Source organism: Archocentrus centrarchus, chromosome 4, assembly GCF_007364275.1.
Source record: "Archocentrus centrarchus isolate MPI-CPG fArcCen1 chromosome 4, fArcCen1, whole genome shotgun sequence".
Taxonomy (NCBI): domain Eukaryota; kingdom Metazoa; phylum Chordata; class Actinopteri; order Cichliformes; family Cichlidae; genus Archocentrus; species Archocentrus centrarchus.
Genome location: NC_044349.1, coordinates 18,671,489 through 18,683,514, shown reverse-complemented (window position 1 = coordinate 18,683,514; position 12,026 = coordinate 18,671,489). Strand labels below are relative to the sequence as shown.

General features: G+C 39.5%; 1 protein-coding gene across 1 annotated transcript in view; it reads left to right on the top strand.

The window, feature by feature from the left end:
• ttll7 (tubulin tyrosine ligase-like family, member 7) overlaps positions 1-12,026 on the top strand; it is a 93,294-nt gene that overhangs the window by 982 nt on the left and 80,286 nt on the right. Inside the window, 3 exon segments of the mRNA XM_030728123.1 lie at positions 8,057-8,458; positions 8,785-8,916; positions 10,684-10,805. Of these exon segments, the coding sequence (XP_030583983.1) occupies positions 8,434-8,458; positions 8,785-8,916; positions 10,684-10,805 (279 nt within the window). The 5' untranslated portion in view covers positions 8,057-8,433.

Sequence of the window (12,026 nt, the reverse complement as noted above, 5' to 3'; positions counted from 1 at the left end):
ATATTGACTACTTTGCTGTGACAAGCATAGATTCCCCCTTTTACTCTTTTGTAGCACAGCATTTTAGCTCAGGCCAGCTTTGCAAAGAACCCTTAATAAATTTGTGCTAACCTACAAGGTGATTGCGCTCATGTAGCTGAGCAATGGGGAGCCTAGGTAATTACATGATAAATGTGGAAGCTTGAAGATTGGTTTGATTCTGTGCTTTCTGCAGTCCAGTGTGCCACTTGCAGACCACATGCCGGCAGAGCACCCTGGAAGTGACCATTCCCATCCTAGCAGATGGATTATATGTTACTAACAGGCTTAACATATTCATTCTGAATGGCATCCTGCCTCCAGGCCATATGCCACATATAAGGCTTTTGACATGAATATGTTTAATCTCTTATTTTCATACATATTAATACCCGATGTATGCTTAATGGCTTTTTTTGTAGTAATTACACTGTATTTTATACTAGTTAAGGTTTTGTGTGAGCAATTTAATCAGTCCTCACAATTATTTGTTAGTAGCCCTGTAGAGTGGTTAACATTTTTTACAAACTATGGGTGAGGTGTATGCTGATGTTTTATTTTGCTGTTTCCCCTATGCTCGATGCAAAATGATTTGCATAGTAAACAAATGCAGGCTTTGAGCCTTTGTGTGGCATTGTTTGTAAATCACCTTCATTCAGAAATTTGTGCAATTGTGGACTGAGCAATGTCCACACTTATTACTGATATTGCTGCACTATGTCCCACTTAAAGTTGATCAACCTTGAAGATTACAGTTAATATAATCTGTTAATTTTCTTTCCAAAGTAGTGGCTTTAATTTAACATATAACAAGGTCACCTAAATCCCTGTAAATTCTTTCTGATTAAGTTATGCTTAACATTCAGTTGTTTGTCGGTGTATTTCAGTACCCTGTGGGCTGACAGCTCCCACACTTGTTCCTCCTCATATGTTGAGGCAGGCGTGAAGCCAGAGTTGGGTCACTGGTTGGAGCTAATTTTAGACCCACAGGCTATTCAAAACTGTCTGCTTTCCTGTGAGAGTTGTCCACAAATTTAGCCCTCATTATTTCTGGGCAGACAATGTGGTGTCAGTGGTCAAATAGGTAATAAAATAAACATAATTATACTATCTTTATTACGTTATACTTTCTGTTTTTCAACAGTAAAATATGCGGTATCACTCTTACAGTTTTTCCATGAGACACATTTATTGGATATTTCCAGCGTTTTCTCAAAACACAGTTTTCAAAACACCTTCACAAAACATCTGACTCCTCTGGCAAAACCTCACAAACACAACAAAACAGTTTTCTCTGTGCACCAAATGACAGTATCGTCACATCACGCACACATCTAATCAAACTAATATTATTTGTACTGTTTATCACACACTACAAATAATTGAAAACTCATTGCTGAGGACATGTAATTCAGTTCAAATGTAATTCTTTCAAAATGCATGTGGCACTCTTCTACAAAGATTAAAAAAGTTTGAACAGAAATAGAGCTTGATTCTTTTTCAGAGGACTGTACTGTAGCATCACACAGCAGAATTGTATCTCTGTGCAAAAATGTGTTTTGCTGGGTGAAAATGTGTGTGCAAAAATTAAAAGGAAATTTGCAAATTGTTTCTAAATAGGTGAAAACTGTTTAAGATTTTTGGCAAAGGAGCAAGAATAGGAGTTAGTGCCTGGTGATGCATGAAATGTCAAGTGTCAATGACAGTTTTCTTCTTAAAAATCCTTTGTTTACTTTTGCATTTCATCAGTGATGGAGACATGCTGTAATAGTACAACATGTCTCCATTCTTAGCCAGTGCCTTGTTTTGAATGCTTGTATATCCCCCTGAGGTCCCAGTGTTGCTGTAATGGCAAGAAAGAGGGCGTACTGTTATGTACATAAAAGAACTTGTGTCCGCAAGTCCTGCTCTTTCAGTGTAACACAAGTCTAAGTGGTGTTTCCCTAAGACTTTCTATTAATTCTGTATTTGATGACTACTTTCAAGATGTAGTTTCATGTTAGGTCGGAGGAATATAAAACAATTCCCTCAGGGATGTACCACTGGTTGTTTAAAAGACTTGTATAATAGGTGTGACACAACCTGTCATGTATAAGCACAGCCTTCTGCTTAAGCTCAGCTTTTCTTTTGGCTTACTACTTTCAGACTACTTGTGTGGTCTTTGTGGATTTGCTTTTGATATAAAAAGGGGGTACTCTTGGAGAATGATTTGCTTTTATCCTATGATCGTAAGATAATATAATCCTGGAAGAGATTACTCCTGTCATGACAGAAAGGTGTTATCATGGGGTTAAGCGGGGTCACTCAGAACAACTTTGCACAATTTGCACTTCCCTCTAAGGATAAAGAAGAACTGCAGATCATACCAGCAAGATGCCCCCACAGTAAAAACAGAACCAGTGTATGGGTCAAGTATTCATGGGTTTTCCTTTACTTTTTCACCTCGCCTGTGTTGAGAGAAAACCATGACACCCAGTAACATGACTACACATTTACCACCTGTGCTGGATAATAAGGAGAAGACTCTGCATAACAATGCCCTGAAAGACAGATGTGCATTTGTTGAGCAGCATGAAGAGCTGAATCACTACAATGAAGCCTTTCTGTGTTGTGTGGCAGGGAGGGAAAGTACATGAGCTAAGCATCTGTAGCAGGTCTGCATTCATGGACGCTCTGCACATTCTCTAGTGGCCCTTTGGCTCACCCTGCTGGTGAAAATGTGCTACTGCAACAAGATTAATTTGAGACTTCACTCAGTGGAAGAGATTTATTATTATTTTGCATAGAGGCTAATATTAATAACGGTTTATAATGCCAGTAAAATAAAGTGACAAGTAGCTATTACAACCTCTAAACCAGATTTTGTTGCTGTTCCTATTTATTCCAAAACCCTTTAAATAGAAATGTGAGTCACCAGGTTAACTAACCCGTGGCTACTCAGGTCCTGGCCAGGTCTCACTACAGGGGGCCTGTGGCTATTACAAAAATTCGACTGCTGCCATTTTTTGAAGGTTGCTGAGTGTGGCACATTTATGGAAGAGGCCGCTTAAAGCGTCAATGATTTAAAGGAAGTAGCTTCATTTTGTTTGTATCATATATGGTAGAGTTGCATTGGAGAAGCAGGTAATAGTAACTGCAAGGAGAAAACAATGCAGTAAATTGTAGTAGAAAAGTGCAGTATGGATTATTAATGTACAGCATCACCATTCTTTCTAAGTCCCATTTGAAATTTTACGCCGTCTAAATTTAAAAGCTGAAACATTTTTATAATATGATGTATGAAATTTTAGATTGATTGGAAGAATAGCATGGGTATTAATTTCACATAATGAGACTCCTGCTTTGGGCCCTCAGTCAGTTAACAGTAGTGTTTGGTTTTTGACTCTTGCTGAATTACGCTGAAACCTCAACTTTCAAGTGAGTGCAAGTAAAATCAGGCCATCTCATGGTTTATAGCCAGCGCTACCAGCGAAACAAACGAGCTAAACAAGGGAAGGTCTCCTTTTGCTGGATCATCCATCACTGTACTACCAAAATGCCTCACCTGTGACCTTATATGGTAGCAGAAACAAGCCTGGATAAAAATCTGTGTCAACATTTTTTTCCAAGAGGGAAAAGGAGGGAAATTAAATTACATAATCAGTGACATATTTAGAGACATACTTAAAAACTGAGACATGCATCTCTCATTTTTGTCTTTGATGCTTCAGATCTAAAACACTGAGGTTTACACCACTAATAATTGTCAATATGTAGTAAATTAGCAATATTAAAGCATTATGTTTTATTATAGTAGCTAAATTTTAAAAAATGTAATTTCGAATGTCTGCCATAGCTGAAAATAATTATGATAAATGTTGAAATGTTGATAAAACACATAAAAAGCTCTAAAATAATTCCTCTTCAAATTAGGAATTAACAACTCTGCAATATTGTGCAGAGTAATTAAGAGTAACAAAACAGCAGTTGCCTGGGGATTGTGTATAATTTTCATTTCAAATTAACTGCACTAGACAATGTGTGCACTTTCTGCGCATATGTTTGTAGGTGTTTTGTTGCATCATATGTGCTTGTCAGCTCCACCCTTGTTCCTGAGGGTTCACGTGACACCAAGGCCCACTGCTCCTATAGAGACGGTATTCCCTGCCTACTGTACAGAGAGCCGGTACACCACTGGGAGGTGGGGGCAGATTGTCAACAGCACAGCTTGCTTCACTTTATCACCCTGACTCTTTGTTGTTGCTCTCCCTCCCTCTCTGCTGAGCTCACTTTAGTCTCTGTCCGTCCCAGGATCAATGCCGTGTGCTCTCCCCAGACAGACCAAAAGGCTGACAGTGACGACTACTGAGTGATCAAGCAATGCAATCAGATTGTTTCCTCATTCTAATTTGTCCAGAGGCTGCTGATAGGATCGATAAGGTTGCTTTGCAGGCTAGCCTGTGTGCATGTGCTCAGCCTTACTACAGGAGTGTGCGTGCGTGTGTGGAAGGTAAACACTGGTCGATAGGAAATGGGCTTTTCAGTGTATTCTCACCACTAGAGGCTACTGTTGATCTCTTTATGAACTGCAATAGAGGCACCCCGAGACAGTGTACTGCAGATGTAGTGTCACTGGTTTATGTTTCTTATGATTTATGTGTTCTTTATTCAGTGCTGTGAAAAAGTATTTGCCTGATTTGCTGATTTCTTAGCTTTTTGCATATTTGTCACACTTACGTTTCACATCATCAAACAAATAATATTAGCCAAAGAAAACCTGAGTAAATACAAAATGCAGTTTTTAAATGATGATTTCACTTACTAAGAGAAAAAAAAAAGCTATCCAAACCTACCTGGCCCTATGGGAAAAAGTACCCCCCCCCCCCCCCCCCCCCCCCCCCCTCCAACTATTAACCACAGAACCCAGAGCAACATTCTAAAAGACTGCAGCTCTCACTTGACTTAGTTAAGGTCAGAGTTCATGATTCAACAATAAGAAAGAGACTGGGCAAAAATGGCATCCATGAGAGAGCTCCAAGGAGAAAACCACTGCTGACCAAAAAGAACACAAAGGCTCATCTCACATTTGCCAAAAAACATCACGATGATCCCCGAGACTTTCAGGAAAATATTCTGTGGACTGATGAGACAAAAACTGATGACTTGGTGTTATTGATGGAACCGTGAATTCTGACGTCTCTACCAGAAAATCCTGAAGGAGGATGTCCAGCCATCACTTCATGGACTAAGCTGCTTTGCGTGACCTTAACCCTTGAAAACCCTTGAAAATGTGGCTGTTAAAACAATTCTGCAAAGAAGAGTGGGGCAATATTCCTTCACAGCAAAGTGAAAGATTTATTGCCACAAATCACAAATGCCTGATTGCAGTTCTTGGTGCCAAGGGTGGCAAAACCAGTTATTAGGTTTAGGAGGCAAATACTTTTTCCAAATGGGGCCAGGTAGGTTTGGATAGCTATTTGTCCCTTAATAAATGACAAGATTATTTAAAAAATGCATTTTTGTATTTACTTGGGTTGTCTGTGTCTAATATTAAAAATTATTTCATAATCAGAAATATGTAAGTGTGACAAATATGTAAAAATCTAAGAAATCACAAAAGGGCAAATACTTTTTCATGGCACTGTATTGTATATAGCATTATATTTCACAGACCATTTAATCATATCACTTTATTTAAAATACATGCAATGTTATATGGAAGTTGGCATTGTCAAAAATGCAACACAAAACACCACAGAAAACATTTAAATGACAAGTTGTTTGTCTTTGAGACCTCTTGAAATATTTTGACTACTGTGTCAGCCACAAAGTGATATTTCTGCTTTATTCAAATATTGTTATAGACCCCCAAGAGGTAAAGTAATTCATAAATAATAATAATAAAAAATAAAAATAAATAAATAAATAAGCAAGTCCCAGGAAAACAAACGCAGTGTGTTGTTAATTGTCTCAGAACCCTTCTCATCTATCATGCAAGTTCTTGTGGAGATTAAAAACTGTCAGACCATTAGTAATGATCACTGTTGACTCAGAATTCAGCTTCTGCACGCGCTGCTCCTGACTGAGAATCAGGAGTGGGTGAAATAGTTTATATAAGAAAACAAGAAGCATCCAGGTTTTTAATCCTATCCTAGTTTTGTTGAGATTCATAATAAACAAACTAAACAAATATAAAATACAGTCAGCTGTTATCTTTCACCTCTATGCAAAATTATCAAGTTCGACGTTATCAAAAAATATTTTATTTTAAATCACAGTCTGAACACAGTATGGAGTACAAAACATGCTTGCATATGACCTGCAAAATCTTCACTGCCATGTGCATATTATTATTTCTAGGGATGTGCGTGACTAGTTGAGTAATCGTTGCTATTGTCACTAGTAGGTACCAGAAGTACTAGTCGGTTAGTCTAATTATTAAGGTTTTAATTGATACCTAGTGCCGGTAAATGTTTGTCCTGAATTTTATGCAGTTATCTGCCACCAGATGGCGCTGCAGCCCTGACATCATTGAGAAACACCCTTCCTTCCCTGCATTTCTAGCTACTTCCCCCCAAGTTTGTAAAAAGAAGTAAAAAAAAAATTAGAGGGACAAATGTGTTTGTGCCTTAAAAAAAAAATGACTACAGCAAATATGAGGACGCAGTAGAAAAAAAAAACAAAACAGCATTTTATGTTTGTTTTTCAATGTGCAATCTGTAAGAAGAAAAAGAAAAGCATGCCACAGTTTGGGGGCCAAAGATTCATATTTGATACTTTTGTATTGGTTCTCAACTAGAACCAGTTTTTGATTACCATTCCAAGTGGTGACGCTGCATGACCCGGAGAATTTCTTGTTGTTTATTGCCGCAAACATGGTACACAGCATTCAGATAGCTGCTACACTAAATTAAGGCATAGACACTATAGCTGCCAAAGGCTTGGCTAGTAACAGCAGCGGAGGTTGATGAATGAATATTCAGCTCAGAGAATCTGATTCAGAACAGAGATGTTCAACTGATAAGTCAGAGTGCTGACTTTGACAAGGAAGCCCTGCCAGGTTTCTTTTAATCTTTGTCCAGGTGTATTCAGTTTCCCACCATTTTAATGGGAACTCTAAATGAGGTGATAATTTACCACAGTATCCCACTTTCCATATAGTATATACAGATTTCTCAAAACCAAGATAAGATCATGCCCAGTGCAACACATAACCACAACCTAAAAATCAGCTCTGTGTGAACACATTGCTTGTTAATCTATCACTGGATTAAGTTGCACAGATTCACATGTGCAGTTTAGGTTTTCAGTCCACCTGATGCTGCTTTTTTTTTTTTTTTTTTTTTTTTATTTTTAAAGCTAGAGCACATGGACAGGTGAAGTCATAGGAAAACATACAAACCCACAAAAAGGCAGGAAATGAACTTGTGTCACTGTGAGGGAACAGTACTAATCACTGAGACACTGTGCTACTGAAGCAGCAACCGTTTTAATCTTCATAATTGTTGATTACATTCAAAAGGGGTTTAAAGACACACTCTCTGACCACAGCCAAATAATAACAGAATTTGGCTGGTGACTGGTGTTAATTTCCCACACTGTTCATAGCCCACGGCATGTTTTTAACAAACCACTGTAAAGATACCATCTGTTTGAATGAAGTGACCTCCCAGGCATACAATTAAACCCAGCTGGCACAAGACACAATGAGATGCAGAAAACTCTTTACTAGACGTCCACATTAATATTTCACAGTGATTCCAAATAATACCAATTATTACAGTAGCCATCACACAGCTTTATCTCATTAGTAGTATTGCAGTGTCGCTGCTGTATGGAGTTCTCACTAAGCTCTCTGTCCAGTGTCAGATTGACTAATGTATCCAGGGTTACGCCTGTGTGCTGCTGCTGGAGCTGCTTTACATCAAAAAGCACGTCCAGTGCGCTCCAGTCCAAAGCACACACTGAGCCACGCTGTGCACTGCAGTCACCCTTTGAGCAGCCCTCCTACTACTACTGTTCTGCAGCAGTAAAATATGTTTTTTCTTCTCCTCCACAGGCATTCCTACCCACTCCCCTCTCTATCCACCCCCCTCCCCCCCCTTCTCCTCCTGGGGCTGTAAATAAGCTGGGGTTGTGCAGACCCTTGAGAAGTTCTCCCTCTCCCACTCCCCCCCACCACCGCTACCCCCCTCTGACTTCCAAGCCCACTCACACTCTGCTGCTGTTTGTGCAGCTGAAAGGTGCCAGGGAGATGCTCAGATGATCCATTGGGTCGTTCTGAACCACTTCGTCCACACAGCCCTAGACAGGGAAGACTAACTAGTGTGAGTGTGAGAGAGTCCTTGGGGGTGCTGCGAGCACCCTGTGAGGCCCGCCCACCTGCCAAGCCTGGCAGAAAGCTTGGCTTGTCCCTTTACTCCTCCAACCCCTGAGATGCCCTCCCCTCCCAATGATGGAGGTGAGTAAGAGAGGTTCAACTTTTGTTTTTTCTCACACACACACACACACACACACACACACACACACACACACACACACACACACACACACACACACACAATGTACTTATATATCACATATATAAGTACACATTAACACACATAATTTAGGGATCATGATGCATGGAGTTACACCAAACTAGATGCCTAAAGCATTTATATTCTAGCCCCCTAAACACACCAAAGTAAATCCCCTGCAGAAATGAAGAAAATGTATTAGAAGAGTCAGTCTGGAGCACAAGCTGTGACTGTATCTAGCCTTCTTGCATGTTTTCTTCTCCTCCAGAGGATCAAGGAGCGTCCCCCATGAACAGGCCATCTGTGGGCTCCTACCAGAGCAGTGGGAAGAGGAAGGTGCACACCAAAAAGAAGAAAGGCACTATCACCGCCAACGTCGCTGGCACAAAATATGAAATTGGTATTGTAATTTACTTTCATTAATATTGCAAAGCATTTGAAATTATTAGAAACAAATTTAATAAAAAGCTGAAATCAATAAGATCTAAGACAGACATACACACTAATGAAATCGGGAAAGATAAAATATTTTGATTTCACCCCCCACCAAAAGAAAAAAAAAAAAAAAAAAAATCATACCTGAGAAGCTTGTGAAAGATTCCACTACAATGTGTTTTATCCAGAGTCTCTGAAATTCAAGCTTCTGAATCTTTATTTTGACGAATTCCTCATGAAAATTTCATGTGTGAGCGAGACAAACATTTTGTGTTTCTGCAGGTGAAATTAATGTTCTCTGACACATCGAATTTCTATTAATCTCAGAAACAGCCCTCAGTATGGCTTAGTCTGTCAAAACGCCACAAAATCCAATCACAATGTTTTCTCAACAATAAAATCTCATTTGCTACATTGGATTGTATACCAGCTTTATTTAATAGCTTAAATTAAAACTAAAAGAGTTGCAGTCCAGCAAAAACAGTTCTCAAAGAGACAGCTTGGGCTCATATACATAACATAAATCTCTGTTGAGGTAATTTAACTTAGAGGTGAGCTTTTTTAGATTGGCTGAAAGAGCACTGTAAGCATTCCTCCCATGTTCAATATACTGTGTGGCAGCAAAGCTCTCAGGGGTGAACTACAACCTATGAAACTAAAGAGTCAGCAGCAGAAAGTAGAAGTTGGAGGCTGCTGGGATCCTGTAGGTAGATGGAAGTCCAGCTGTGAGTCAGTCAGCTAGCTGTGACGAGACCCTCACAGTGGCCATTCTGAGAGTAGTGCACGGCTATTTCGAAGGGAAATTAACACTAAGGGCCAGATAGATGGCTCATTTTTGCTGTTACCTTTTTTTTTCACCTGTCTTTTTCTGTTCCAGAATTGATTGCATTACGAGAAAAGGTTAAAGGTTAGGGAGTATCTTGTTGGAAATCTGCTTTACACACACACTGAGAAGGGAATGCAAACTCTTTACCCTAAAGATGTCTGTTTAATAAGATGTGTAAGAAAGGCCAATTAAAGCTTTTTTGTATCCAAAGCCCTGATAATAACTGCAAGCACAGGCCTGCTGTGATGCAAACCCTTCCTGTTCCAGTTAGCAAAACACTGTGAGCCTCTACCTACGTTAACAGATGGATGAAGTCACATCGGAAACACGCAACATTAGGCAAGCCTTCTCCAGGTTTGTGGAGGCTTTCAAGAAATTAATTAATACCTTGTTTCGTTAGGGCATATGAATTTTTCATTACTCTCTGAATAATGAATAGTTGTTGGATTAATGTCCAAATGGGCTTGCCACCTATCTCTCATACTATGGGGTTTCCAGTGGGATTTGAATGCATTACAGACAATTAATTTATCTTTTTGAAGAGCGGCATTACGATTGGCTGCTCTGCAACCATTCCATGAATGGTAAATATTGCTGTGAGCTTTTTGATCTATAATCTCCCGGTCTCATTTCTCTCCTAATGTATTCAAAAACAAAATTTAAGCCGAGCAAAATGTTTGAGTGAAATATTGATCTGCAAAGCAGAAATAATTGATTCCCGGGTCCAGGTCATTTCTTATTCTTATTTTGCATCAATATCATTGAGTTGTTTTGCCCTTGTGAATATGTATAGTCAATCCTCTGGGGGTGTTTTCCCAAGATCAGAGTGTATGTAAAGTTTATTTAAGTGACTGCATGGCTCATTCTGTTAATGGATTACAATCTAATGAAAGTGTTTTCCCCCAGTTCGTATAGTCATCAGCGAACTAGACTTCATCAAGACCCGTGATGACGATGAGACTGCCAACCTCATCTGGAACGACTCAGCTGTGCAGCATGAGAAAATTGCTGAGCTCAGGAATTATCAGGTATACCGCATGGTTACCATGTCAAGTCAGTACCTCTTTGTTGGTGGCACAATATCCTATAGGTTAGAGAGAAGACCTTGTATGCTCTGAATAAGGGTTCAGTTGATCAGCTGACCAGGAAAATATGGCTCTTGAACGTTGCAGTGTATTACAGTAAAGCAGCTTGAGAATTTGGATGTAGTGGACTGTCAGGTGTACTCCCAGGAGATGACTGCAACTTTTGGAAATGAATGTTTTGAGCAACACATCAGAAAGAGATTGTAATATTTGAGTAGGAAAGGTGAGATTTTATTTTCTCTAAGAATTTAATTAGAAAAATGGGAGAGATGCCTCTGACTGAAACAGTGCAGTGCACGGTGTCTGAAGAAAGCATTTAAAGATTGCAACAGCCATGCTGTTTATAATCGATTTTCCTGTTTAAAAAAAAACTAAATATCTTCCTTCAAGCTCTACTTTTTAAGCATTTTTCTGACATTCTAGATTTTTTTTTTTACACACTTGTAATCAGAACAAACCACTAAAGCACTATGTCACAAGTCTCTGAATAATTTAAATGAAAATGTGATGAATGTTAGCTGTCAAGAATTAAAGATGGAATTGCATTCAGCACTTGTATACAGTACTTGAACATGTAAAACCTCAATGAATAACTGGCCTTTTAAAATTCAGTTCATATTATATCCCGTGGGTCTGTCATCCCCGTCTCTACTTGCTGTCACCTCTCCCTGACGAGATGTCCACTTTCTCATCAGGACTCCATCCTCTATTAGGTAAGAGGACGAGCAGTTTTTCTTTCTATCTGGGTCAGTTACAGTTGCAAAGCACTTGGCTAAATCAGGGTCGGACTTCTGGGCACTAATGAATGTCTCACATGTCACAGACAATCCTGGTGACAGTGCGTACGACAAACTCTCCTTTTTGAGCTTAGGTTGCATAGCACTGGCACTCTCACCAACCCCGTCACTCGAGCCACCCTCTCCAGCAAACTCTGCCGCCAGCCAGGAGTCTGCTAATTCAGTATCCTCTGTCGTTTTGCACGATCGGGCTCAAGTGGGGACATTAGCAGGAAACACAGATGGATGACAGTTAGACAGCTCATCTAGCCCTGACACTGGTGTGTTTATTACTTCATGGACCGGGTGTACCTTCGAACAGCAACATTAAACTATCCACTGACTAGTTTAGAATTGACACACATCTGAAGCAGGGGAGCCTGCATGT